Source organism: Fringilla coelebs, assembly GCF_963513975.1.
Source record: "Fringilla coelebs genome assembly, chromosome: 5".
Taxonomy (NCBI): Eukaryota; Metazoa; Chordata; class Aves; order Passeriformes; family Fringillidae; genus Fringilla; species Fringilla coelebs.
The window spans coordinates 55056399-55083083 of NC_140033.1; the positions used below are offsets into that span (position 1 = coordinate 55056399).

Consider the following 26685-nt stretch of genomic DNA (forward strand, 5'->3'; position numbering starts at 1 on the left):
TCAGTTGAATGGTTGTGCCAGTTTGGAGTGGTGCATCAATTTCCTTATTTCTTATTTATGTCTCTGTTTGCTGGAGAGCCTTTTATTTCCGTCACCTGCATGTTGTCACCTCGCACTAAGAAACAACCCCGCAATGCCAATTCATGGAACACCCCCAACCTCCCAGCTAAAGGTTCTGTTTCCAGGCTGAACTAGTACTAATCCATGTGTTCATTTGTTTGCAGATCATGCTGGCCTTTTCAGCAGTGTTTGGTGTTATCGTGTACCGAATCACGACAGCAGCAGCCTTGTCCTTCAGCACAAATGAGACAACCAGGTCCAATGTTCGAGTGACTGTGACTGCCACTGCTGTCATCATTAACCTTGTGGTGGTCCTCATCCTTGATGAAATTTATGGAGCTGTGGCCAAATGGCTGACAGAAATTGGTAAAACTGCCTCGTCACATTCCTCATTCATCCATGTATTGACACCAGGGGGTGCAAGGAGGGTCCAAGAGGAGCATTTCCCTCTGGACAGGGCCAGTGAAAACTCTCAGGCCTGTGAATGTACTTCTTTAAGCTAAGAGCTGCAGAAAGTCAGTGGGTTGTTTAAAAAATGTTGGCTCTGATAAAGTTACGCTGATGTTGATTCCCTGATGAAAGTTTTAACCATTTCTTTACTGCTCAAATGATTTTTGGTTCCATTTTGGGGGCATGTCTGGGCTGGACTTTTTATTAATGATTTGTACTGCACTTAGTGGTTGGACTTTCAAAGTTTATTTTAAACATGAAAATATTGCTGCAAGCCTGGCTATTTATTTCTTTTGAAGAGAAGTCATTCCTTTGACTCCTATAGAGCTTTAGACCTAAAGTATTGATTTGTTATATATATCAGGCTATAGATGTTTACTAATAGGGGTTTAGGCTGGGCTTTTTTATTATATAAATTATTTTATTATATAAATTGCACCAAGGATGTTGACTGATAGCACCTTTACATGAGATTACTCTTCAGACTTCTGTTTCTTCTCAATTTCTTTAAACACTTTTAAATTCACAAATGAAAACCTCTCTTTCAGTCCTATTTTTGGAAGAATATTACAAACTACAGTTTTGCAGTTGTTAGAATTGTGGAAGTATGATCCTGTTTACATTAAATTCCTAAAGTATTTGAAAGAAGTGAAGACAAAGTGATTCATTTTCATAAATTGTCATTTTAGTGGGTTCATTTGTTTATTTCTGTTTTGCACCAGGCTTTGGGTAGATTGTAACAGGGCTACACAAATAGACTCTGTTCTAGTAGCATAAATGAGCTCAGGCTCACTGTTCAGCCCAAAATTGTACCCAGATTTTCAGCTTTCACATGAGTGACAGGCTGCTAACTGTGTGTGACCTGATCAATTCTGTTCACTGCACCTGCCCAGGTAAGAAAGGGCTCAAATGTTAAGGAATGTCACAGCTGTGTGGAAAGAGTTAGAAAAGATAAAGATGAGATTTCTCCAGCAGCTTCTGGGCAGGAGCTGGGAAGTGCTAGGTACTGCCATGGCCTTTCTTTGGGAAGTGCAGGAGGAAAATCTCTCTCTTTGAGATGTGCACCAGGCTGAACTGTGAAAGAAACAGCACTTTCATACTTGCTGATTATTGACCCCCGTCACTTTGCATCTAATCCTGTCATTATTAGGGCAGCATTCCTAACCAACCATCAGATGTTTTGTTTAAGAAGGATCCAGTCAGAATAATCTCTAGTGCTACAAATTACATGAGTTAGAAAGTTCACTCAGGCAGCTTTCTCCAGCGCTGGGCTCAGATGCCAAATGTAATCAAAATGTTTTAAAAAATTACAATTTATGCATGCTGATAAATGTTGCTTAACTTGTGAACTCTCATTACTGAGAGGAGAACAACATACTCAATTCTCATTTCACACTGCACTTAATCCACAAGCTGAAGAACATACTTGTTGGGCTGAAGGAGTAGCTCTTGGCAGCATAAGTTTCTATTCCTAGCCCAAGTACACTTGAATCTCTGTTCAGGTGAAAAATTACATCTGTAAGCACAAGAATAGCACTGATAGCAATTGGGTTAATCATAGGATCACAGTCATGCATATGCCTCAATACCTCCTCAATCAAGAGGAAAAGAGTAGGAGTTTTGTTGTTATCAATACAGAGATCTTGTACAGGGTGGAGCAGGACTCCTGTGGGCCCAGCGGAGTGGGGCACTGATGCCCCTTTATCACAGATCAGACCAGCCAAAGTGCAGATGGTATCCTGCTATTCCCAGGAAGAACAGGTCATCTTCAGTAATCAGGGGATGCCAGACAAGATTTACAGCTCACTTGTAACTCAGGACCACAGAATGGTTTGGATTGGAAGGGACCTTGAAGCTCACCTTGTTCCAAGCCCCTGCCATGAGCAGGGACACCTTCCACTAGCCCAGGTTGCTCTGAGCCCCATCCAACCTGCCCTTGGACAGTTCCAGGGATGGAGCAGCCACAGCTGATCTGGGCAACCTGTGCCAAGGCCTCACCATCCTCAACGCTTCCTTGAGGCCAAGGAAGAATGAGCGAAACAGGGACAAAATCAAAACCACTCGTGTTTGTCCCTTGCAAAGGCAACAGCTCCTTCAAAGAGCTAAGGCCCATTCCACCCTTAGCTCAACTCATCCTCCACCTGCAAACTTCCAGCTGCCTAATTTTGGCATAACAACCCACCACTGCGGGTTTCATTTTTTTGGGATGAGGGAGTTTTCTCTGTTACTAATGCACCTATTCTGGCTGAATGCATTTCTCATGCGGCACACCCGACGAGCTGGAGGACAAATTCTACACATGCCTCTACAGCTATGGTATAGGATGTCTGAGGGAGCCTCTGGGACCATATATGGTGTGCAAATGTTCATCCAGAGGCTGAGCTCATCAATGGGGGGGTTCTCTGTAAGACAGGGTTTACGATTTTTCTCCCTCAAATGAAAAGTTGCACTGCTGTTATTTGATATTCCTGCTGCCCTGAGATTTTCTCTTGCAGATCTATTCAGTGTATGGGATCACTTACAAATTGTTTGAAGGTTTAATTAAGCTTTTTTATACTTATATGTGAGTTATGCCTTAGGGTTCATCAGGTTGTGCACTGATCTTTAATGGAAATGTGGTTGAAAGTATCACAAAGAAAGTCAGGCAGTGAGGGCTTATTAGGTTTTTCTATTCCTTTAGTGCTAAAATAATCATGCAGCTTTTTAAAGAAAAAACATCCCAAAACAACAGCAAGGCAAACAGAGCACTCAAACTGTGCCTGAAACAAAACCTTACAAGTATAGCAGTATTTTTAATGAAGTCCTTAAGCCAGAGCTCTGGATCTCCTCATTATTCCACACTTTCTTTGTGCCACAGAAGTTCAGCCAAGAATGATAAATTTAAGCATAAAATTATACTCTCTCACATTAGATACAGCTCAGGAAGAGCAGAGAAATGCAAGGGTTTCACATATATAAAATCTTTAAAAAAGGATCCTACCATCAGTTTGAAAAGCCTCTCTGTCTTATACCTGTGCTTTCTGCTGCCAGAAAATTTCCACAGAAATTGAAAATAAATCTGGGGACAGAGTTATGATTACTGAAAATATTTAAAGAGAGAAATATATTAAATACAGAACATATAAAGTGAATTGTTAACAAAAATGTGCCTTTATTTTTGCACTTAATTCACTTAATACCTTATTAAAAAATGTATTTAGTCTTATATTTAACATCAAATATATCAACAATCTCACCACAGAAAAGAAGGCTTATGGACTACAAGTTAAGGATACTTTTAAGGTGTTTTTTTCTGGTTGAAAGTCTTTGTACTTCGGTTTCTGCATTCCTCAATTGAGAATACGACTGTTTTGTTATTTTAGTTGTGTTACTGTGTAGCAGACATACTCATGTATGTCAATTTCCATATATACAGCAGAGTAATTTATACTGATTTTGGTTTGCGGAATTGAATATCTCTGGAAATCAGGACTGAGTGACAGACTTAGTGGCTTTGGTACAACTTAGAGGTACAAAATAAAAATTAATACAAGCCCAAAGTTTGAAGTTTGGGGTTTTTTTGTATATGTTTGGGGATTCAGGGATTTATATATTACTTACTGATTCAGTTCTCTGGTTTGCTTTTTTTTCCCCCCAGAAATACCAAAAACAGAGAAAACTTTTGAGGAAAGACTGATTTTGAAGGCATTTCTACTAAAGTTTGTGAACTCTTATGCATCAATTTTTTATGTTGCCTTTTTTAAAGGAAGGTAGGATAAATATCCTTTACATTTCTGTATATGCTTTTTTTTATGTGTCTATAATAGTGGATTTGTGTATAAAAATGGGCACAAAGGCCTGGGACTGGTCATCTTTGCCAGCTCTGAAAAAATATCTTTGACAGGGTTATCTAAAGTTAATAATTCTTTTTGTGTTTTTAAAAAAAGTAAAGTTTTTATAATGAATGGTGGTGCTTTAACTTTCCACAGTTTAACAAATTGAAGCATCATTTGGCAAAGAAAGGTCTTCCTATTTCATTTAAAATTACGGAGCTCTTTTTTCTATTACTTTAATTTTATTTTGCATTATTCTCATGTATCAAATTAAGAAATAGCTACAGTCAACTGGCAAATGAAGTGGTTGACCAAAAAGCTAATTCAGCTGTCCTGCTAAATAAGTGTGACTTCCTATGGGCTCAGAATCCTTTTCTTTTGGGACCCAGTCATCCACATGCTTTTGAATGGGAAGTTTAAAATGATTATTTGCTAAAACTTTGGCAAAAAAATGTTTAAAACATCCTCTGAGTTCTGTTTCCTACCATTTTGCTCTTCCTTTTGGGGGCTGTAAAATTTTTTAATCTCTGCTCTTCATTAATCCTATCCAGCACCTTTCATTTGAGGATTAATGATGCATTTTGCCAGCAGTTGCAAATATTGTAAGAAACCAATGAAAAAAAGTCACCAAATTCTCTCTTTTTTAACTATATTTTTGTGTTGTATGGTTCGAATAATGTCAATATCATTGTTTCTCCTGGTGTAGCCAGAAGAGTCTTGGTTATGTACAGATGTATAAATACAGGGCATTATTCATATATAAGAGGATGTGAATTAGGATGTGAATATGTCCCCAGGTTTATTTGACATCTCTAATCAAGTGAGGGGTTTTTAATTATGTTGTTTTATCACTGAAAAATATTTATTAAACTTATTTTATCCAGATCTAGTAGAAAACCACTTGTAGAGGCCAATTTCTTTGAAATAATCACAGCTGAATAGATGCTGAACCCTTAAAAATTCATGTTTAAGAAGCAACTTCTGAAATATTTTTACTAATACGAATGAACAATCTTGATTTCAAAGTTAACTTATTTTTGTGTTTTTATATTAAATCATGGTGTTGATATTAGCTTATTTTTAAGGTTTTATTCTAGTTTATATATTATTTTTGCTTTCAGGTTTGTTGGCCGACCTGGTCGTTATGTGTATGTGTTTGAAGGTTATAGGATGGAAGAGGTAAGTAAATATGAAATTCAAATTACAAATAAAATCATTTACACAAAGAAATATGCGTACCGTGTTCAGTGGACTACACACAATAGGAAAAATAGAAAACACATCTTAAAACAAGAGGTTAAATCTTCAGCTTGAATTGGCAAAACCCAGGGTGTCCATCTAAGGAATCTTTATATTCTTTCTTTCTGCAGGTTTGACTATTCATGGTGTTTCTTAGGTGAAGCATCACCATTTCTGTGCTTTACAACTGGGCACTAAGGCAGAAACATTCCATGATTTGGTTGAGGCCCTCGGGAAGTGTGAATCTGGCTTCCTATTCTGCAGATCGATGGAAGCTTGGCAATTTTAGTAGCTTAAAAACCTGGAGCCATTTTGTGCTAAACTTACAAACATTTTTTTAAATCCCCTCATGAAGGGGATTGCTGTGGGTATTCCCTTGGAAGCTGAGTGATGTACTCAAGGTTTGACAATAGAGCTGACATAAAAGTCTTTACAAGACTGAAGGTTTTCTTTCCCCCCTGGGAGAGATCAAGTTGGTAGAGTACCGGTGATCCTGCATTATATTTATTACATTGATTATATGGTAAATATTTTTAAAGGAAATATAAGAGCCCCAGGGCACCGTGAGTAGTTTCAGAGCTCTGCATATTTTTCATAATGCAGTTTTATGTGTGGAGATGAAATACCTTGCCAAGCACAGGTTTGCAGTAATTGATGATCCCACAAAAAATGGTGGTAGGGACAGTAGGCACATGGAGAGACTGGGAGCTCTCCCAGGTGGATATTTTTAAATGATTTCTCTAAATCCCTTCACACTCTCTGGTCTGGTTTAATTGCAGTGTGCTCCAGGAGGATGTCTGATGGAACTCTGCATTCAGCTGAGCATCATCATGCTTGGAAAGCAACTGATTCAAAACAATCTCTTTGAAATTGGAATCCCGTATGTATCCTGGCCTTTACCATTATGTGTTATTCCAATGACACAGTAAATCAAAGCCTTGATCCTTATTCAGCTAAATGGGACTTTTGCCACTGCCTTCAGTGGGTTCTAATTGAATGTGATGATAAATCACATTTTCGGTTGTGGTGAAATGATCTGGTTGTATTTTATGTTGAATAATTTGCTATATCTTCACTAAATGGCTTAAAGAAAATTATGGAATATATGAAATTATTGAATTAAATTAATTTTAGAAACCAGGGAAAACAGGCAAGGTATGATAGATCTCCTGGGAAGTCTCAGAGAAGCTTTCAGGACAGCTGCATTGAATACAAATTAGCACAAAGTGGAGGGGAGATAATGTAGGGGAAAGCAGTAGCTCATAAAAAATGTTAAAATCTATTACTTGATCTATGACTATTTTATGGGTTTGGGGATGAAATCCACATATTTCCAAGGTGCCTTTATGTCATTCTGGGATGATGCAGGAGCAAGCAGAGACACTGACAGCTTAGTGCCTTTCTGCCATGGACTACTTCAGTGCTCAGTTCCCTGCTCCAAATACAGCAGGAAAAATCACCAGTGCCAAGGGGATCTTCAGGCACTGAGAATCCACTGAGAAAATCTTGCTCCTGCCTCTTGGGAGGTTTGCTTTGTGGTGGCAGTGGCCTGTGAAATGCTGGAGATGAAGAGTCTGGTTTAGACATCTCAGCTCCACTGAAATGAGGCAGAATCTTCCAACTCTGGTGTCAGCAGCATTTAGGTGACATCCATAAGGGCATGATGATGGTAACTAGAAAAAAAAAGGAGTGATTCTTAAAAGATATGAAATATATTTCAAATGAGCCCTTTTCCTTCCTTTTCTCAGCAAGTACTTTTTTATTCTTGCAAGGAATTTAAATAGAGAGAGAGAAAAAAATTCCCAAACAAATCAGATGTAGATTATGGATGGTTTCATTATTCTTGTGACAAAGTTTAATAGGAAGGCCTGTTTTGTGTCTGCATCTCATTGAGTTTACATTTTATTTTGAGAAAAGTGTGGTAAATCATTCCCAAAATATCTGACATGTTGAAGGCTTAAAGCTCTCTCAGTATAAACCTGCTGTAATTTGTTTCTCGTCTTTCAAAAACTTACTGCTACTGGACTTTTTAAATGGGAATTTTATGATGTTACAAATACTGTATTTATTATTTTTGATTCATGAAAGCATGGGCTGATCTAGTCCAAACAGAAAGTCATGTCCAATTATTTTTCATTTCCCTCCCTTTGGTGCAAGAATGTGATATTTTCATCTCATTTTTCTCCCTCAGTTCTGCTCCCTCACCCTTCATTTAACAAACTGTGGTGGCCTCAATTTTTAAAACTGTTTAAAAACAATCATCCTTTCATCCTCCCCTTCCTAGATAAATACCTCATTTCAGTCACAATGCTATCTTGTCATATTGGAATAAACATATCTGCTTTTCTTTGTCTGCATTCCCCAGAAAATCGTGTGTATGTCCGTAGGGTTCGGCCCTTCTCCCCGGACCTATTTGCGCCAGAAGAATCGCTGAGCACGTAATTAAATCAGAGTTAGCCTCCTGTTCCTGAGCGGACCACTGTACTGGTTTGGGCTGGTTCCTCAAGGGTACCAGCAGCTGCATTTTTCATTCCTCCTTGCCGTGTGCTTTGGAAAGACTGAGAATCGGGGTGAATAACACAGATTCTTCCATTGGCTCCCTGTATTTTCACTGTGGACAGAGTCCAGGTGCTGCCAACCAACCTCCTCCATGTAGAGAGACAAAAGGGGATATCATAAATGGGGATTTGGTCCTCAGAATCTGGTACTGTCCCCTGCACATCTGTAACATGGAAGCGCCTCTCTGCTCATTTATCTGATGACACTCATGAAAAACATTTTCTTCCTCACTGAAATCTTAGGATTTCAAGGGTTTTTTTCAGGAAATCTTTTAATTTCATTCACCAGAAAACCCAAGGTGTTTTAGGTGATTTCAAGAAATCACAAATCCTATCTTCTCTTTCTCCTCAAAAAATACTGCTAAGTAGACGATAGAGTAAGTTTACAAGCAATAGTCATCCTTTATGTTCCTAGAGACCCAAATTGGAAAGAATTGGAAAGCATCTTGCCATGTCTTCATTCTGCTTTATCCATGGTTGGTACTGGGTAAGGAGGGAAAATTCAAATGGCAGCCCTGCATTTTTTGGGGACACATCCTTGCTTTTCCTTCAATGTTTCTGTAGAAACTGCTGGCACAGATATGATGGATGTAATTGCTGATCTCCTGAACCTTGCATGATTTCTTTTTTTAATTTCTGCATCCAGCTATAGCAAACCAGCTAGGTAAATGCAACAAGATTTTAATTACAGAAAACTAAGCCCTCTTGAACTGAAATGTTTGTTCTGTGGGGCTGGAATTCACAAGTTTAACAGATGTAAATATGCCAAAGTTCACTCAGATGTGTCACATACCATCATTCTTTTACTGTTGCCATAGGAATTCACCCTAAAAGGCTGCAGGGCTTGAAAGCCTTAACCACGAGTTCTTTTAAGACCCTTTTTATTCAGTTCTGTTTTTTTCTGAATGTACTGAAAAAACCCCATCCATGTGGTTATTTTATTACTCTCTGTCTTTGACCTTGGTGCTAAACCCTTAGGGTGAAATCCTGGCCCTATTGAAGCAAAGAGCAAAACTATTGAATTTAGTGAGGCCATGGTTGTGGCCCCTTCTATTCAGCATCAATTTCCATCACTTCCTTCAAAACGTACTTAAATATGCTGGAGGAAAATACCAAGAGTTAATAAAATCCATTTAAATACACTCCTTTGTAGCTATTATCTCTTATGCTGTTTTTCACCTCTACTAAATTATCCTTAATTAAAGGTTTGGGTGGGGTTTTTTTACCATTTTTTTCTTTTCCTGTTTTTTATTGTTTTCCTCTGATTGAGAAACCAATAAACCCCAAATACAACTGAAACTCTTGTAGAATCCAGGATATCTGAGTGTTCCAAGGAAGCATGGCTGTACCAAAAATTTGTGTGAGAACTAGAAATTTACACACTTTTGTTCTTCCCCTGCTTCCTTCTTGTGCCTGTGAATGTGAGAAGGTGTTTCTTTATGTGAACAGACTGTAGAAATATGACTGAAGGAAGGCCTGGATCTTCAGTGTTCCTTCCCAGAAGCAGGAAACAAAATTACAGGGGAAGACACAAGAGTCTGGGTCACTACTCTTCCTTTTGTCCAGATACAAGTGCTCCAGCTACTTGGCCTAAGAATCTTTTCTGTTTATCTTTCTCTCTGCACCTTTTTCCATTATCCTACAGATCAAAAAGCATCAACTGGAAGGAGAACCTTAAAAACCCCACCTGTTATAAATAATCCTTTATTTCCTGGCAGCTGGATTCTAGGGGCTCTCTGTCTTTTCATGTAAAACCTCTACATGCATCTCTGTTCTAACAAGTATTCATAGAATCATGGAATCCCAGAATGGTTTGGTCTGGAAGGAACCTTAAAGACCTACCAGTTCTAAGCTCCTGCCATGGGCAGGGACAATTTCCACTAACCCAGGTTGCTCAGAGCCCCATCCAGCCTGACCTTGGACACTGCCAGGGATGGCACAGCCACAGCTTCTCTGGGCAAACTGTGCCAGGGCCTCTCCGCCGTCACAGAAAGGACTTTCTTCCCAATATCCCATGTAAACTTCTCTGTCAATGTGAAACCATTGCCCCTTTTCCTGCACTCCATCCCTTGTCAAGAGTCTCTCTCCATCTTTTCCACAGGTTTCCTTCAGGCATTGGAAGGCTCAATTAAGTTCCCTTGGAGCCTTCCTTATTCCAGGCTGAACAATCCCAGTTGTACAGCCACTGAAGACACAAACACTTGTGCTAACAAAGTAATTTTCCTGCATCTGTTCTCTCTCAACCTGCCCTCCAGATGCCCTACCTCTTCAGCCTCTATCTATTCCACTCTCACTCACTCCACAAATTTTTCATTTTTCCCAAGTCATCATCATTCTTTCCCCTAGATCCCCCAAATCCAGCTGCTCCTTCTTACTGTATCAATAGAGAAACTGTTGAATCATCTCTCTGATTTTTGAAAAGGAGTGTTCATCTAATCACCCTGTGCTTACAGCCCAGCCAGGATCACTTGGAGCTTGATTTCTCTCATCATATTTTTTCTCAAAATCTTGAGGGTTATTGAAGGTAGTGATTTTATGCTCACTTCAGATGCTTGTTAACATGCATAATGCAGTGCTTATTGGTTATACTGGGAATTACAATCAGCATAATTCAACCATGTTCCCACCTCTTACCTAATACAATAATTTGGTGCCAATCCCCTGTGAGAAGCTGCAGTGTCATTTTAAACTGCTCTAGACATCCTGAAAAAAACTGGTAATTTTCTTTCCTTCTCATCCTGCATTTGTTCTTCTCACATGCTGTTCAGTTTCCTTAAGGATGCACCTTGCTTTTTGACATTCCCTGGCAAAAAGACCAGAAATAATGGCTATTCTACAGCACTAAAGTTTTCCCTCTTTGCTCAGATCTGTGTGAAATCATGAAACATTGCTGCATGAGCCTCTTCAGCATGAAGCTTCTGGGACACTCATCCTGAATGGGCAAAATTACCACTTACTCGGGGGGGGGGGGGGCTGCACAGCAGGAAAAAATCAGAAGCTAAAAGAACTCTTTTTCTGTCAATTTTCTTTAAACACGTTGATCTGGGTAATTAAGAAACGGGCTTCAAACAAAGGCATTTAAAAAGCATACTCAGTTTTAGCATCACAATCATAAGTACAAATAAAGAGTTCTGCAAAACTCATTTTCATTGCCCTATTGCTGTGTAGCTGGAGAATAACACCCTGCAAATCCCTCTTCTCTGTTCCTTTAACTTTCTGACACATTTCTGCTTGGTCTCAAACTTCACATGCTTGGATATGACACAAAGGTACTTTTTGTTTTTTGTGGAAAATTTGAAATAATTGGTTTGGCTTGCTTTCAGACAGTTGATCTTTCAAAAAAAAAAAAAAAAAACTAAACTAAAAAGAAGCATGCAGACATTCTTCAAAGCTGAACTCCAAATGGTTAAAGGTGCTGTTCATCATGCTTGGCTTAGACATAACCAGATGAAAATTTAAAAATTATTCTGAGCAACTGAGCCGTGGATTTGGTGTATTCCCAAATAAACATTAAAACCAACAACAATTGTTTTATTTACTGGATTCTCGTAGGAGGTGTGTGTATGCAGTAATCTCCAGAACTTGTTTCTGTGGTGCTGTAGCTGAAGGATTAGATCACACGTGCACAGATTTCACAGCTAAACTCAAATTTTATCTCAGCTGCTGCTGTGCCATGACAATAAGATCATCTTCACTCTCATCTGCCCACAGGAGTGTGAGGGCCATTTATAGCTTGTATCATTTCATTGGAACAGAAATTAGTGTTTTCTTGAACCTATTGTTCGCCCTCCTCTGAGAGTCTCTCACAGTAGGAAATTAATTGGGATATGTTAGAAGAACATCCTGGGAATTCTTTGATTATTTTAAATCCTGCCCCAGCCTCCTACCCTCTGAATGATACATCACCTCTGTCACCAACAAGTTCCCTTGGCTGCCATAAAGGCAGAGGGGGGGAAAGGAATCTAGTGTCTTGAAATGGCTGAGTTTGCATGATGTATGAGGTAAAAGTCTTTGTAAGGATTCATCTAATTCTGTCTTATGAAGCATTTTAAATTTACCCCCACCCTTTCATTAAAACGGTGCAATCTGAGTGTCCTGGTTACCAGTAATGCCAAAGTACTCATGATGTTACCATCAGACTTGGGAGCTACATCTTCCTTCCCTCTCAAACAAAGCAGGAGTTGTCCTGTTGATTTTTGAAAAGTTATGATCCAGGATCTGAGAGGGCTTGCTGCAATCTAGACCTGTTTAAAGAGTGTCTTCCAATCCCAAATTCCTCCATACTGGTGATGAAATGGAATGGGTCCTGTAAACACTGGTAGGTGCAGAAATTCCTCAGTCACTGTGGGAACACAGTGATCCCACGGCTCAGTGTAAATTTAGGAATGAAGCAATAAACCCACACAGCAAAGTCTTTATTGTGTTTGCCAGCTTTTGTTCCTCAGCCTTGCCCTGCCACTGAAGCCAAGGTCCAGGAAAGTGGTTCTGCTTCCCTGGAGGTCCAAAGGAAAAGCCCTTCTCCCAAATATTCCTGTATCCAGGCCACACACCTACAGTTCAAAGGGTTTATCACAAGCTGTGGGGGAAGATTTTGTGGGAGAGCCCTGCTTACACTACTGGCAAAACCTCATTGGAATTAGTCTGGATTTCCATTCATGGCACATACGTGAAGAACTGTAAAATAGTGCCATATGTTTCTGTGGAAGATAAATATCATCTGCAAAAGAAAGATATGCAATACGTATAAATCTGGCTATTTTTTGCTAATTTGACTGTATTTTGCTGCCTTGACTATGAAGAGATACCTCATTCTACTGTGGTTTTCCATGGGAATTTCTCAGTGTATAAAATAATAGCATGAAGTTGATGATGCATGTGTATTTAAAATACCATTGGGGGTGGGGGAACATTGGGAAAAATTTACTCTTCATTTAGAAATCGTTCATTTTACTCTAATTTATTTGTCATTGTCATTAAATTTGTATCCCCATTTCAGTGGGACAGTGTTTGATATTGCTTTTTCTACTGTCAGTGCATTCTTGTACCCTCTTTGTTTGGAAATATCCCATAATCACAGAATGGCCTGGGTTGAAAGGGACCTTGTAGCTCATCCAGTTCTAGCTCCCTGCCATGGGCAGGGACACCTTCCTCTATTCCACATTGCTCAGAGCCCCATCCAGCCTGGCACTGAATACTTCCAGGGATGGGGAAGCTGTAGCTTTTCTGGGCAACCCATAAACATCTGGCATTTTTTTTACATTAAAATTCTATTATACTGGAAGTTCCCAATTTTTATATTGAGATAAAATTATGACTGTAGTAAAAATGGGAAATGAAACGATTACATTTTGTATTTTGTTAAAAGAGAGGTACTCATTATGTTATTCTTGAGAGTACTAATTACTAATATTATCTAGGTTCCAGGATCTTAAGGAAGATCCCCTTGAATATGCATCTAGAGAGAAAAATTACTATAAAGTACTTGATTCAACTCCAGTAGCTTGTACCTGTCAATTAAAAACACCTGAACTTTCCCAGGGTGGTGCAAATTCCCCCTGTGATGCACCAAAATAACACAGGATTAATTATGTTTTGCAGTGCAAAGACTTGGGCCAAATCTTTTATGGAAAAAAAATTGGTTCAATCTGAACTTTTGTTCCTCAGGAAGCTTAAGAAGCTCTTTAGGAAGCTGAAAGATGAAAGAATTGAGGTAAAGGAAATGGACACCAACCAATCCAAGGACCCTCAGCAATGGGATCTCGACTACATCTTGGAACCTTTCACTGGGCTGACTCCAGAATACATGGAAATGAGTAAGTTTTCAGAATTTTCTTTCCCTTTCTGCAATAACTATGGCTTTATATAGGACTGAATGCCAGAAGAGGTCATGAGAGAGGGACAAAAATACCTCAGCACTTGTAGTTTGCAGAAATTCCATGTGAGCCAGCAGGGCTTTGAGACTACCATAGTGCCAACAGAGAAATAATGATGAATCCCAGTATCTGTTAATACTTCTGCTGCCAGATTCCAGTGTTCCCAGCTGAGGAAAGTGCATAGAAACCATTTAGCCACAGAACCAGCAGCTATGGTTAGGAGGGATTTCTGGAGATCCGCTGGTCCAACCTCCTGCTCAAAGCAGGGTCAGCTAAAGGATGTTGCTCAGAGACTTATCCAGTCGGGGTTTGAGTATTTCCAGGGATGGAGACTCAACAACTTTTCCTGTATTTCATCACCCTTACACCAAGGATTTTTTAATGTTTAAGTTGCACTCCCTACATTTCCATTGGTGCCCTGTGCCTCTTGTCCTTTTACTGGGTGCCCTTGAGAAGGTTTTAGCTCTGTGCTCTCCAACTGGCCATATGGGTAATATCCCCTTTTTTCCCTGTGGTACAGCAATCCTAGTGCTCTCAGCTTCTCCTTGTTCATCAGGTCTTCTCGTCCCTTAACCATCTTAATGGCTCTCCAGTGGATTCATTGCAGTGTGTCCATGTTTTTCTTCTAGTGGGGAGCATAGCCCTGTACCTGCCCCATGAGTAGACCCTGCAGAGGCAGGGAAGGAGAAAGCAGGAATGCTGTGGGTAGAGGAGTAGAAAGGAAAGAAGTAATCCAGGCAAACTTGAGCTTTAGGTCACACAAGAGTTCAGGGAGAAGCAAAATGGGCATGGTGTCTAAAACCAGACATCTGGTTAAATATTGAGTATGGCAACTCCTGTTTTAACACAAGTCACTATGCTCAAAATATCTAATGGGGAACATATTTTATGGCAAAAAAATACCATATATGGTTTATCTCTCTGTACAGAAACAATCTTGGTTTGTAGATATAATTTAATTAAAAATGAATACATTAAAATTTATAGAATGGTGGATTTATGTAAATCTATAAATGCCTAAGTGTATATAAGGTATTTTGCATGATGACAGATTTGGGGATGTCTTATTAATATGTTTAGGATCCCAGCCTTGCCCTCTGTAGTGCCATCAAGAATCCCTCACCTCCCATTATCTCCCTCCCAATTGTTCCAACTCACCTTAGGATCTTGTCTGTGTTGTCACTTCTGTGATCTTATCCCCTTCTGCACTTAATGATACTTTGTTGAAAAATTATCCTTTTAAGACAATTTTTTTTCCATGAGGTTCTTCAGCCCAAGATGATTTTTCTTCCTTTAAACTTTAAGCAAGCTTCTTAGCAATTTTTGAAGTTGAACAATAGTAAAAAAAAAATAGACATTTTTTCCTGTAAATTTTTTTTTATTATTATTTTATTTTTAGGCTCAGGAATAACTCAGAAATATCTGTTTTTAACAACTCACATTTTTTGGTTAGCTAGGATAAGGAGGACTAAAGTCTAAAGACTTTAGTTACCAGTAACAAATATATACTGGTGTGATGTTCATCAGCATTGCTTGGGTTTGCTGTCAGTGGCCTTGATTCTGCTGAGTGAAAAGTGATGTTCCAATGCTGTGAGTTCGAACATAATTTCCAAAACGCCAGATTTGTTTTAAGGGTTCATTTAAGACCACGTAATCTGAAAGGAAGCAGGTCAGTAGTCTGCCTTCAATGAAGAAAATGACATTTTCCTTACCTGTGTTTTGACTTCAGAGTACCTCTTGAAACTCCCATGTTTAGCCATTTGTTATGCTGTCCCTCAGGAAACTGTTTGGGTTATTTTAATTTTAGGAGCAAGTTCTAGAAATTGCCAAGATGAGTCAAATCATGGCCACTGAAATAAGTAGGTTAATGTGTTTGGTTTTTTTTTTAAAAAAAAAAGAAATGCAGAAGTACCACCACAGTCTGTTAAAGTTTGGGGGCTCCTGTTCCAGGGAAGTGATCCCAGCCCCAAGCCTGACAGAGCTTGGACAATGCTTTCAGGAATATGGTGGGATTCTTGGCCTATCCTGTGCAGGGCCGGGAGTTTGACTTCGATGGCTCCCTTCCAACTTGGGATATTCGATGGTTCCCTTAGATGGCTCCCTTCCAGCTTGGGATATTCTATGATTCTATTCCATGGCTCTGACTTGTAGTATCAAGGTTTGAGCTACTTTTGTTATAAATCACTAGACACTGAGCCTGTCATTTAGATTAGTCCCTTGCGCCAAGTTCATAAAGCATGGTGAGCTCCTCAGCCTGCAGCTACTCAGGGGTGATTCAGGGAAAATGAGGAGATGAATTATTGATCTAAACATTTGTTTACAACAGGAGGATGTGTTTGGCTTCTCCAAAATGGAGAAGCCTCACAGTCTGCCAAGCTGTGCCCTGCCTGTGGGATTTGCAGACAAATGTGCAGCAGATGAAAGCAAAGCTGCACCTCCCCAGCCCCGGTTGCTGCCCTGGGTTCATGTCCCTGCTCTCAGCTGTCAGATCCACTGCTCAGACCACCCACGCTGGCAGGAAGCACTTGGTGCAGCTCAGCACTGAACCTGTCAGCTGGGATTGTTGTCAAGGGCATCATGCTGCAAGGGGCAGTTCAGCAGATTATTTATCTATTTCTCTAATTTTGAGCTGGGGACAGTGGGAAGGGAAGTAATGCAAAAGGCCAGAGGAAGATTTTTTTTTTCCCCTGAATTGCTTAAAAAGGCAGGGTGACGGGAATACAAGAAGAGGTATGATATTAAGGAAAAGAGAGAAATCTGGCTGCTGTTTCAGAATGTCTTAATTTTCACACTGATTTACTCAGGCAACCTCCCTCAGGCATCAGTGGCAATCTGGAATGAAGGAGGAATTGCAGATGGGGCTTGCTGCAGCCTTTGGGGTTTCCCCATGCAGATGGTGAGGGGGTTTCATGCAGAAGCAGGCAGATTACATATCCAAGTGTGAGTAGTCATATCCAAGTGTGAGTAGTCACTACATTCAGGTTTGTCCTGCTCCCACTTTTAAGGATGTGTGACATCCTTAGCTAAGACTCTTGCCTCCAAGACTATAATTCACTAAGCTGTACCCTAATCACAGGCAGTCCTTGCCTTTTTTATCCATATATCCAATCTCTTTTACTGATTTCTGTAAAAAACCTGGAGTCTGGCCCACTGCCCACATGGCAAATCACATATTCTCTTTGCACTTCGTTATGAAACAAATTAATCCCATTAAGGCAGCACTTCTCGAAGGGACAGTGCTTGGAGCAGTCTCAGGATGTGTTTTGCAGCATGATGTGCCACAGCTAAAGGAGTTTTTGATGATAACTGCCCCACTTAAATTTTGGGATGTCTATTTCCAATCTGTTTTCATTTTTGTACTTATTTCTTATTCTAACAATCCTGAAGCCTTAGATAGACTTCCATCTTCTCACACTCCTACCCCTGCCCTCATTTAAATCATGGTAGGTTCATAGAAATAACAAGATTTACTGGTTATTTTTTAGCCTCCTCTGTTTTCCCATTTGGGAAAGGTTACTCTATTCACTGAAACTGGTTTCTGCAAAATATCAGTCACTCAACTCCATGCCAACAAATTATTTTAGCTGTAAGAAGGAATTTTTTTTACAATGAGGCTGGTGAAACACTGGCATAGGTTGCCCGGAGAGGTGGTGCATGCCCCATCCCTGGAAATATTCCCAGTCAGGTTGGATGAAGCTCTGGGCAACAGGATCTAGTTGAAAGTCCCTGCCCATTGCACAGGTCTGGACTAGATGACATTTAAATGTCCCTTCCAGCCCAAGTGATTCTATGGATAACAAGATTAATTTTTTAGGGTGAAAGTCTTTGAATCTGATTTCACCAGCAGACTCTGCTGAGCTTTTTTGTTGTGCAGGCTTGCCTGCAATCGCACATCTGCACAAAGATTTGACTTGCACCAATGACATTCCTCATGACTGTTTGTTTTGATATTATTAACTGACCTATTTCTGCATTTCTTAGTGGAGACACTCTTTAAATGCTTGAGTGATCAGAAAATCTTGCTCAAGTAATCCTGAAACATAAATTGTCACTTTCAACATGTGTCAAATTTGTCCTTAGCATTTCCTGCTTCCAAAACTGTGTAAAGACTTTTGACCCAGGCCAATATACTATACCATGTGCATTTCTAAAGTCGGTAGCATGTACAGCAATTTCCTCTTCCACATGGCAGCAAGTCTGCAAAGTGTGTAATTGGCCTGCAGTGGCAAGAAATCGATATTTAGAGTAGCAATAAATATTGCTAATGAAAGAAATTTTATTAAATTGGCTCCAAGAGCAAAACGATGCACATGAATGTCTGAAATTTATACCACTTGTGTTTCCTTGAGAAGAAACTGAAATCAGCAATGATTTTCAGATTCCTGTTTCATTTGGTCTTCCCTTCTCTAGCCTAACCCATCTAGGAGTCCAGGCCTCATGTGGCAATTGATCAAGAACATTTTTCCTCAAGGAGAAGTAATAATAAAAGGTTTCATCATCCAACTTCTGTTTAAAAACAATGGCACAAGGAGAAAATGATCAGATCCAATGTCTGTAGCTACTGACTACTATAAGGATTAATCTGAGAGGTTTGGAAGAATTTCCCCTAAAGCAGGAAAAAACCTCAAAAAGGCAATGTGTGAGGCAGAAAAAGAAAAAAAAAATGCCAAAGAGAAACCTTCATTTTTCTATAATCTCTATAATGAGGATGGTTTTGAAAATACCATTGGTGGTTGTGTGTAGGCTTGTTGCATACATTTATTACAGAAGTTATAAACTACCCCTTTTCCTTAGTTTTCAGCCAGGCCTGGCTCTATTTTGAAAATTTTCTTTCTAGGATTTGGAAAGCTGCTTAGCACAGAAGTGATCTTTCCGCTCTTTACTTCCAGTAACATGTGATCCTATGACAGATACTTTTGATGAAGAAGAAAGGAAAAAAAAAGCAACAGAATTGTAAATAAATACCTTGTCTTAAGTGAGGCTTTGAGGTAAAAGATACTTGGGTTGCTCACAATACTGAGCATGCAAATCTTGTAGAACAAGTGATCCACACCATAAAAGGTTTTGTCCTGGGGACTGATTCTGTATCCCTTACACAAGAACAGCAGCCACCACCCTCCAGATCCATAATTTAAAAGCTCTGAGCTTAATCATAACTTAGAGGAACAGGGTGTGTTGCTGTTGGGCTGGGGCTGCTCAGACCCTGCACAGCTTCTGTGAATAGTGGAGAAGGGGTGGGACCTGAGACAATTCTTTGGATGCTGTTTGTCCTTCAGAGTTTTTGTCTTGGGCCCAGGGCTGGATGAGGTGCTGCAGATGTAGCATCAGGTGTTGTGAAACTCAAGGGCTGGTTTTGAGCCCTTGGCCGCTTTCCTGCTCAACTCAGACAGTAAAGGCACCACCAGCATGCGCTTTGGGCTTTTTCCCTCATCAGAAGGATGAAGGCTCTGTTTTTCCCTGTACATGGACACGTAAAGAGCTTTGTATGCAGACCTTGTGGCAGAAATGTGAACATAAAAAGGGTATTTAAGGGTTACTATCAAGTTTTTTCAGGCAACAAAATGGACATTTTGGTGTCAACTGTCCTTGATGGAAGAGTGTGAGTGTCCTAAAAGTATTGTAAATATTTCCAGTGTGACCAGACAGGCATCCACAGAACTCCAGGATGCTGAGATGAGATTCCTTCTGGGATTTGGGCAGAGATTCTTCTCTTTGTAATTTATTCAGGTTTGTTTCTAGAAATGCTGATCACACTCAACAAATACCTGAGAATTGCTTAGGCTGTTCAAAGACTCCTCCATTTAATGATTGTTCGCTAGTTTGTTGCACACCCCCATCTAAATTCTGAGTTTGGCTTTGTAATTGCTTTTCTTGCCTGCTTTTTGCATAATTTAGGCTTGCCTAAGAAAGAGTTGAGAAGATTGAAGAGATTTCAAGATGGCCACACAAACACTTCTGGCGCAGAGTTTTCTATGAAAAGACATATTTACACAATTATCCAAAAGTCCTTTGCATACCTTGAACATTTTTTCATGAACTTGAAAAAAAATTAAAGTGCATTTTCTCAGACAATGAATGAAGGGGCTACAAACAACATCAAAGCAAATGCGTGTGTGGTTTATTCTTAAAGCATTGCAAATACTCCTTCAACTTTTCTTTTTATTTTATTTTTTACAGAATCCTCCCAGCTGTATTCCTGCTAAATTCACTTAGAACCAAATAAGGCATATTTTGGGGCTATGTATTTTTCTAAGCGTTTCATAGTTTTTGGGGACATTACTTTACCATCTGGTTTTATTTCCTTGTTAATTTCTTTTCCTGACTCTGAACATGAAATAGTCAGGAAAGTATGATTTCAAGGGTAGGATGTTTGTATGCTTTGAAAAAGCTCCATCTTAGTGTATACACTTAATCTCAGAACCAAACAATAAGAATGAAACTCTAAAGGCCATATAATTGATATACAGAGATTTTACTTTCATGTGCAAATATATTTTTCCTGAGATTAGAAAGAGGAAATATCTGAGGACTTGTACACAAAAAAAAGGGTGTATGTGATAGAAGGTCCTGGGGGAAACTGTTTCAAGAGTTAGTTGTAGGTTGTGACAACAGTGCTGAAGGAAAATACTTTAAAGTATAATATTGTGCTATGAGCACAGAATATTGTGCTATTTTCTCAGAAAAGTGCAATTCTTCCCTCAGGGGAGAAAGAACAGGGATTTGTCAAAAAAGAAGCCACAGTAGATAGGGCATTGGAACACACCAATACTTTTTCTATGATAATATTTTTTTTAACTCTGAGATATAGATCACAGTCAGATTTATTAGTTTAATATATATATTTTTAAATATATATTTATATAAAATTCACCTTTGTTTCGATTTAAAGAGGAGTATTTCTGAACTTGGAGGATATCAGTTGCAGAAGGAGGGATGAAAGTGCTGCAGAACAGCACTGGCTCCTGCATCCACAGAGATACTCGTGTCCTTGCTTTTCACAGGCTGCCACAAACTTTATCAAAAGAAGCTGGGAAGAAATAGTGGCACCTTGTAGATTTTCTCCTTTTGCTTGATTGTGTATCATCTTCCTTACAGGGAAAAGGACAGGAAAGAAACAGCATGGACTAATCAGTTATGTAAAAATGCAGAAAAATAGACTCTGAACCCTTTGTCCTTCGTTACATTTATTGTTTCCTTTGGTTTGTGCTTGTGTTAGCGGCTCGAAGCTTTATTGGAAACATTCATAAAGCATAGTGACAAACTTTTGTGTCTTCATAGCTCTACTCTGGGATATTTATTCCTGGGACCAAACTGGGAAGTGGAATTTTGTGCAGTTGGTAATGCACAAAGCTCATCAACAATTTGTTCTCTTCAGAAGCTATCAAAAAACATTGGCTTTTTTTCTCCCCCCCAGTTATCCAGTTTGGCTTTGTCACACTCTTTGTTGCCTCCTTCCCTCTGGCCCCTGTATTTGCTCTTCTGAACAACATCATCGAGGTTCGTCTTGATGCAAAAAAATTTGTTACTGAGCTGAGGAGGCCAGACACAGTGAGAGAAAAAGATATAGGTGAGTAATGAGCACTGCAATGGAGATAAGACCAAAAATACAATTAAACAAAGAAGAAAATTTATAATGAACTCATTAATACGTTTTTTTCTTTTGTTTGCAGGTATTTGGTATAACATCTTGAGTAGTATTGGAAAGCTTTCAGTGATTATTAATGTAAGTGTTTGGTTACACCAGTTTCTAATCATGATCTTGGGAGCTTCTACTGTTCCTTCAATATAATTTAAAATTCTTTATAATTTATTGTTTATAATTGTTCATAGTTTAGTCCCTTCAACATAATTTAAAAGTGGCATCTAATTTTCTCAATTACTCCAATACAGCAGAATACAGATATATTATGCTTATTGTGCTATATGTATTCCCTAAATAAAATTTTCCTCTATAGGCTTTAAGATAAAAAAAATCTCATGCCCTAGGACTTTAATCCTAATAGTTTCTAGTGGGTTTTTAGCATAGAGATCATAATCTTATAAAATCATTTACATCGGAAAATACCTTTAAGGTCATGGAATAATACCAGAGATATTAAAGATATCAGAGCCCTTTGGAAAGGGAACAGATTTTCACTACTGAAGGGAGAACCTGTGGAGAGCTGTTATGCAATTTCTTTAATAAAATAGCTCTCGGCACAACAGCACAGCCCTCTAATGCATCCAGAGGGTAGTGTTGTTTCACTTGGGTGGAGTTCTCATTGTTCACTCATTGCTCTCCAGTTTCCAGGAATTAAGGTAGGAAATCTGTGGTCCCCTGCACATCCCCATAATCTCACTGTCAGGCACAGACTTCAGCTGTCCAGCACTGAGCTGTGCTGGAGGAGAAAAACTCTGCCGCCTCTTGTTTTTCTCTGAATACACTTTGCAGATTTATGATCCTTGATTATTTCCTGTGTTGATCAAACTCTGGAAACGTTTCTTTCCTGGGGATTCCAGTAAAGTATGATTAAATACCTTTACTTGAAAGAAATGTAAATATGTGCATACCTGTTTGAAAAAAAATACTGAATGCCCAATTCTGATTCTCCATCCGGACAATATTGACACAGGAAATTATTATGTAGCAAAATATACTTTAAAACCATCATAGCATTGTAGAATGATTGGGGTTGAATGGAACATTAAAGATCAACTCATTCCAAGGCCCGTGCCAGGTGCAGGGACACCTTCCACTATCCCAGGTTGCTCTTAGCCCCATCCAGCCTGGCCTGGAACACTTCCAGGGATGGGGCAGCCACAGCTGCTCTGGGTGACCTGTGCCAGGGACTCAGCACCCTTACAGGGAAGAATTTTTTCCCAATATCCAATCTAAACCTGCCCTCTGTCAGTGTGAAGCTATTACCGCTTGTCCTGTCACTCCAGGCCCTTGTCAAGAGTCCCTCTGCAGGTCTCATAGAGTCTCTTCAGGCATTGGAAGGGGCTCTTAAGTCTCCTCCTAAATCCTATTCTTTTCCAGGCTGAACAATCCCAATTCTCTTGGCCTGTCTCTATAGCACAGGGCCTTCAGCCCTCTGGCCATCTTCATGGCCTCCTCTGGACATCTTCATGGCCTCCTCTGGACCTGCTCCAACAGGAAAGAGTCCAGAGCAGAAATGAAAGGGATTCTTATTGATATGATGTAGAGATTTCTGTGACTGATTGCCCCTACAATTACACCAGGTTTATGGGATACCAGTCTCACAAGGTTTAATACCAGCATGAGATCCCCCTGTGTGAGTTGTGTGAATCCTCATGCTGAGGAGAAAATGGACATTTACACTCAACAGGTTTGGTGTAGCTACACCAAAATGTAGCCCAAATTATACCAACTGGTTATTACATCTTGTTGTGGGTTTTTTTAAAACTAGTGATAAACTTCCTAATGGCTCCAGAGATGAAAAGAATTGGAGCAATGTACAGTCCATTAATTGCTTTTACTGCTTCCCTACCTGAGCCTTCTCTTGGAGAGACAGAGCAGATTACTGTGCAAATATTCTGTACCAATTCTTGCCATATAACTCTCCCTTCATTCTGTACCAATTCTGACCATATAACTCCCTTCACTTACCTGAACATGAAAATTTGCCCCGAATTACTTAACCTGGAGACGCATATTCACGATGCTGTTGTTTGCTTGTTTAGTTTTTTCTGTTTGTTTTTCCATCTCTCAGGCTTTTGTCATTGCTGTCACCTCCGATTTCATCCCACGCCTTATGTATCAGTATGCATACAGCCAGAATGGAACCATGCATGGCTTCATCAATCACACCCTCTCATACTTCAATGTCAGCCAGCTCAAGGCTGGGACACAGCCCGAAAACTCCCTGTTTGCACAGGAGGTTTCATTCTGCAGGTAAAGTACTTGTAAGGGCAGTTTGCACAGTTGAGGGAAATTCCTTGGCTCTTATGTCAAAGGGGGAATTGATAAAATTCACTTATATGGCCACATATTCAGCAATATTCATGTGCCCTTGAAAATGTGGTTTTGGAAGTGCTGCTTTGAGAGAATTTTCACTGCGTTACAGGGTCTTTAAAAGGGTTTTTTTCAGGGCGTTAAAAGGCAAAATAAACAATTTAGACAGACTTGATCCACAGAAAAAAGCAAACTAACACTTCCTTTACTGAAAGATACAGCTTTAATTAAAAATAATGATTTTTTTAAAATGGACACCCAGTAATTAGAACCAGATTTTATTTTATTATTTTATTTATTTTATGACAGGCTTTCTCTGTCTTTATTAAATTCAGTCCTTACTTGCTGAGATATGAGTTTTCAATAAATTATGCCTATCATTAGAACTGTACCAGTCACCATGTACCTGTCTTCTATTTCAGATACATCTTTTCTGGTTGGGGAAACAAGGCTCAACTTCATTTAAAATATGTCCCAAATACTAGATACCTATAGAGTAGTTCCAGTTTGTATGAGAAATCACTAATGTGTCTCCAGCTTACAAAGTAACTTGGTATTTTAAAAATAATATACAGAAATTCAAAGAGCTGGTTTAAAGCATTACACCTCAACAGCTTGTCTCCCCTTCCTTCTTGACTCCCTTGAATTCACCCTGTGCTTGGTCTCTGCAATAGCACAAAATAATTATAAAAGTTCCGCTTCCATTTATTTAAGGATAGCCTTAATGTAGAATCGTTTTCCATCCCTTGCTTTGACATGCAATATATTTCACACTGATTTTGGGGTATATATCTTGCCCAACTATAACCCACAAAATGACACATGCCAGATTCTTTACTGGAAGCAGGGCAAACAGGGAGAGAAATCTGTCCCTGTAACTCTGGCAATGCTGTTGGGATTGCCTTTGGAGGGAATCTACCTCCTCACCTTGACTACAGCAGAGGACAGATGAATGCACTCCTGACTTTTAAGCAACTTATAAGCTAGTGAGCTCTGCTATTCCCCCTTTCTGCTGCTGGGACTTGTTTGTTAGCAAAGTATTCCCTGTTACAGTATGCAGCATCTCCAGACTTTCAGATTTGTAAGTCTGTGAAATACTTTTCCACTCTAGCACTTTTTAATCTTTCATCCCTAAATTTGCATGTGTTTTCCTTCACCTAGCATCTTGATCCACTTCACTGTGATTTTGCTACTTTCACTATGCTGCTTTTTACCTTGTTCTAGCCACTGGCCTCTGTTTATAGATGTTTAAGCTCTGGTGTGTTTGGAAGTATGTGCATTAACAACAGGGTGAAAGGCACTCCTCACATTAGTATGGTCATTCACAGCCAAATACTCAACAGAGCCCAAATACAGGGAGAATGCAATCATCTACACTGTGTTCAAAAGTGGTCTCTGCCTGATGACACCATCTAAGAGACTGAGAAGAGGAAAAAAATTAATGAGTGAGACAGAACTATGGAAACATTTCTCTTATCAGGAGACAATTGGGAAAACATGCCAGCATCCACAAACACTGTTTCTCATTATCATCTGCCTCATTTGAATCTTATCAAAATCTCGGCTTTGGCCAGAACTATCACTGTGATAAAGTATGGGGTCTCTAACTTGCGTCCCAAGAGACAGGCAACCAAACACTGCCCCTCAAGCTGGAAATAAAATCTGTATTTCTTTTTCTGGCAAATGCATTGGGAACAAGCTGACCTCTCTTATTCTTAGATTTCTGTGACCTCTGGAGATAAATGTGGTTGTAATGAGGCTGCATTTTTCTCCTTACGGGCAGTGCCAGAGATTAAGGTATCTTAAAAATAACCATAACAAGCCAGAAACAACTCTGCCACTGAAGATACAGAATACATTCTTCAAATATTTAGAGCAGCATTTTCTGCAGTGCTGTGAAGTCTTTGGCACTGCTTCCAAATAAAGGTTGCTGTAAAGCTGTTCTGACGCACATATTAATTGTAATTTTACTTTTTTTCTTTCAGGGAAGAATGGCATTTGTATAGCTGAAGGCAAATTAGAAGCAAATCTTGATAAGATATGGGTTATTTTTATTGGTTTTTCCCTTTTAATCCTTGTAGCCTTGTATGATGATGAGTACATAGAAACCTACTGGTCACACTGAATAAAGGAAGCAGCAGATATGGAGTCATTCAAGGGACTTTTCCTTTAACATGGGTCTGCTCCAACATTCAGAAACTTTATAAACTGTCTTTAAATTTATTTTCTTAATGTTGTGGGATTCATCTCATCTATTCCTAATGATCAGTGGTGGATGCTACCATTTTCCTCTGACTAATACTTATTTACTCCTGCACTGCTGATGCTGTGATTATGGATGTTTTCTGCAATTTCTTCTAAAGGCCAGCTGAAGAAGGAAATTAAACAGATTCGCTTACTTGGACTGATTTGAAATTCCACCTATATACATAGTTAGTGTTTTTGGTTCTTTTGACCAGTCTTTTTTTCCCCCCCCACAATATACTTCTGAAATGCATTAACATCTTTGTCTTAGCACTAGCTTCAATTGTCTCCACCCAGCTTCCCCTTTCCTACAATTCTCTACTTTCAGTGCACATTTTTCTATTCTTCCTAATAACTTTTCTGTGCTCTATTCTTCAACCACTTTGACCACTTCATATTCTTGTCCTTTTTCAGTGGAATTACAGTTGCTTGCTATTTTGGAAACACAATTGTCTTTGCAGCACTAGTTGGTTGCTGCTCCTACCATATCTGCT

At 39.4% G+C, this 26685-nt stretch overlaps 1 protein-coding gene across 1 annotated transcript in view; it reads left to right on the plus strand.

The window, feature by feature from the left end:
- ANO2 (anoctamin 2) overlaps window positions 1–26685 on the plus strand; it is a 152492-nt gene that overhangs the window by 120533 nt on the left and 5274 nt on the right. Inside the window, exons 16-23 of the mRNA XM_084205617.1 lie at window positions 225–426; window positions 4148–4259; window positions 5444–5501; window positions 6341–6441; window positions 13784–13932; window positions 21407–21559; window positions 21663–21715; window positions 23706–23887. Of these exons, the coding sequence (XP_084061743.1) occupies window positions 225–426; window positions 4148–4259; window positions 5444–5501; window positions 6341–6441; window positions 13784–13932; window positions 21407–21559; window positions 21663–21715; window positions 23706–23887 (1010 nt within the window). The remainder of the gene's footprint in view (window positions 1–224; window positions 427–4147; window positions 4260–5443; window positions 5502–6340; window positions 6442–13783; window positions 13933–21406; window positions 21560–21662; window positions 21716–23705; window positions 23888–26685) is intronic.